Below are 2,550 nucleotides of genomic sequence, written 5' to 3'. Positions count from 1 at the left end.
AGCACCCCCAGCCCCACCACAGCCCCTCTCTATGCCCCCCATGCCTCAGTGGGGCTTCCTTGGGGGGGGTTTGGTGGCCATGGGCTGCAATGGTGGCCATGGTTGGTGGCCCTGGGTCATGATGGTGGCCCTGGGTGGAGGCCACGGCCATGGGTGGTGGCTCTGGGTCAAGATGGTGGCCATAGGTGGTGGCCATGGCCATGGGTGATGGCCCTGGGTCCTGGTTGTGGCCATGAGTGGTGGCCAAGGGTGGCAACCCTGGTTGGTGGCCATGGCCCTGGGCTGCAATGGTGGCCCTGGGTGGTGGCCAAGGGTGGCAGCCCTGGTTGGTGGCCATGGCCTTGGGCTGCAACAGTGACCACGGGTGGTGGCCCTGGGTCCTGATGATGGCCCTGGGTGGTGGCCATGGCTGTGGGTGGTGGCCAAGACCATGGGTGGTGACCCTGGGTCAAGATGGTGGCCATGGTTGGTGGCCCTGGGTCCTAACAATGGCCCTGGGTGGTGGCCCTGGGTCAAAGTGGCGGCCGTGGGAGGTGGGCATGGCTGTGGGTGGTGGCCCTGGGTCCTGATGGTGGCCCTGGGTGGTAGCCCAGGTTGGTGGCCATGGCCCTAGGCTGCAATGGTGGCCATGGGTGGTGGCCCTGGGTCCTAACGATGGCCCTGGGTGGTGGCCATGGCCGTGGGTGGTGGCCATGGGGTTGCAATGGAGGCCCTGGTTGGTGGCCATGGCCATGCTTGGTGGCCCTGGGTCCTGCTGGTGGCCATGGGTGGTGGCCCTGGGTCCTAACGATGGCCCTGGGTGGTGGCCATGGCCGTGGGTGGTGGCCCTGGGTCAAGATGGTGGCCCTGGGTGGTGGCCATGGCCATGGGTGATGGCTCTGGGTGGTGGCCCTGAGTGGTGGCCCCAGTTGGTGGCCATGGGTTGCAATAGTGGCCATGGGTGGTGGCCATGAGTGGTGGCCCTGGGTCAAAGTGGTGGCCTTGGTTGGTGGCCATGGCCCTGGGCTGCAATGGTGGCCCTGGGTGGTGGCCAAGACCATGGGTGATGGCCCTGGGTCAAAGTGGTGGCCATGGTTGGTGGCCCTGGGTGGTGCCCATGGCTGTGGATGGTGGCCCTGGGTGGTAGCCCCGGTTGGTGGCCCTGGGCTGCAATGGTGGCCCCGGTTGGTGGCCGCGTCCCTCACCCGCCTGCTCGTTGGCCGCCAGGTTCCGCTCGAACCCGATGCGCAGCATCTCGTACTCCTTGCGCACCTGGGCCAGGGTGTCCTCCAGCTGGATCACCTCCGTCCGCAGCCGCGTCTGCACCCCCAGCTCGTCGCTCTGCGGAGGGGGCCCCGAGCCCAGGTGAGGGACGTGGGGGATGCGGGGGACGTGAGGGAGGTGGAGAAGATGGAGGATGTGGAGGACGCGAGGAAGATGGAGGAGATTTGGGACATGGAGGACGTGGAGGAGATGGAGGACGTGGAGAAGATGGAGGATGTGGAGGATGCGGGGAAGATGAGAGAGATCAAGGACATGGAGAACATAGGGACATGGAGCTGGAGAAGATGGAGGAGATTTGGGACATGGAGGACGTGGAGAAGATGGAGGACGCGGAGGAGGTGGAGAAGATGGAGAACGCAGGGAAGATGGAGGAGATTTGGGACATGGAGGAGGTGGAGGAGATGGAGGACACGGGGAAGATGGAGGACGTGGGGAAGATGGAGGACGTGGGGAAGATGGAGGACGTGGGGAAGATGGAGGACGTGGGGAAGATGGAGGACGTGGGGAAGATGGAGGACGTGGGGAAGATGGAGGACGTGGGGAAGATGGAGGACGTGGGGAAGATGGAGGACGTGGGGAAGATGGAGGACGTGGGGAAGATGGAGGACGTGGGGAAGATGGAGGACGTGGGGAAGATGGAGGACGTGGGGAAGATGGAGGACGTGGGGAAGATGGAGGACGTGGGGAAGATGGAGGACGTGGAGGGGATGGAGGACGTGGAGGACGTGGGGAAGATGGAGGAGATTTGGGACGTGGAGAACGTGGAGGAGATGGAGGTGGAGAAGATGAGAGAGATTGGGGACATGGAGGATGTGGAGAAGATGGAGGACACGGGGAAGATGGAGGACACGGGGAAGATGGAGGAGATTTGGGATGTGGAGGACATGGAGGAGATGGCGAATGTGGAGAAGATGGAGGACACGGAGAAGATGGAGGACGTGGAGGAGATGGAGGAGATTTGGGACATGGAGGAGGTGGAGGAGATGGAGGATGTGGAGAAGATGAGGGGGATTGGGGACATGGAGGATGTGGAGAAGATGGAGGACATGGGGAAGATGAAGGACGTGGAGAAGATGGAGGATGTGGAGGACACGGGGAAGATGGAGGAGATTTGGGACGTGGAGGAGGTGGAGAAGCTGAGGGAGATTTGGGGATGTGGAGGATGTGGGGACAGGGAAAACATGGAGGACGGGGAGGAGATGGAAATTTGGGACATGGAGGAGGTGGGGACATTGGGGACACGGGGGGGATTTGGGACACGGGGGGGATTTGGGGACACAAATTGGG

At 63.0% G+C, this 2,550-nt stretch overlaps 1 protein-coding gene across 1 annotated transcript; it reads left to right on the top strand.

Annotated features, from left to right (window-relative positions):
• Window positions 1-1,389: 1,389 nt before the first annotated feature.
• CDR1 (cerebellar degeneration-related protein 1, 34kDa) lies at window positions 1,390-2,052 on the top strand. The gene is made up of 3 exons (XM_010194803.1): window positions 1,390-1,479; window positions 1,539-1,853; window positions 1,906-2,052. The coding sequence occupies exons 1-3, from the start codon at window positions 1,390-1,392 to the stop codon at window positions 2,050-2,052; spliced, it is 552 nt and encodes a 183-aa protein (XP_010193105.1).
• Window positions 2,053-2,550: the final 498 nt, after the last annotated feature.

This window comes from Mesitornis unicolor, unplaced genomic scaffold (genome assembly GCF_000695765.1).
Source record: "Mesitornis unicolor isolate BGI_N332 unplaced genomic scaffold, ASM69576v1 scaffold17251, whole genome shotgun sequence".
In the NCBI taxonomy this organism is placed as follows: domain Eukaryota; kingdom Metazoa; phylum Chordata; class Aves; order Mesitornithiformes; family Mesitornithidae; genus Mesitornis; species Mesitornis unicolor.
This window is presented reverse-complemented; position numbering and strand designations above follow the sequence as displayed.

Bases quoted from the DNA above. Each gene is read 5' to 3' on its own strand.
- CDR1 (XM_010194803.1), top strand. From the start codon at position 1,390: ATGGAGGATGTGGAGGACGCGAGGAAGATGGAGGAGATTTGGGACATG. The intron at 1,480-1,538 runs GTGGAGGATGCG...AGGGACATGGAG, and splicing joins ACGTGGAGAAGATGGAGGAT to CTGGAGAAGATGGAGGAGAT. The intron at 1,854-1,905 runs GTGGGGAAGATG...GGAAGATGGAGG, and splicing joins ACGTGGGGAAGATGGAGGAC to ACGTGGGGAAGATGGAGGAC.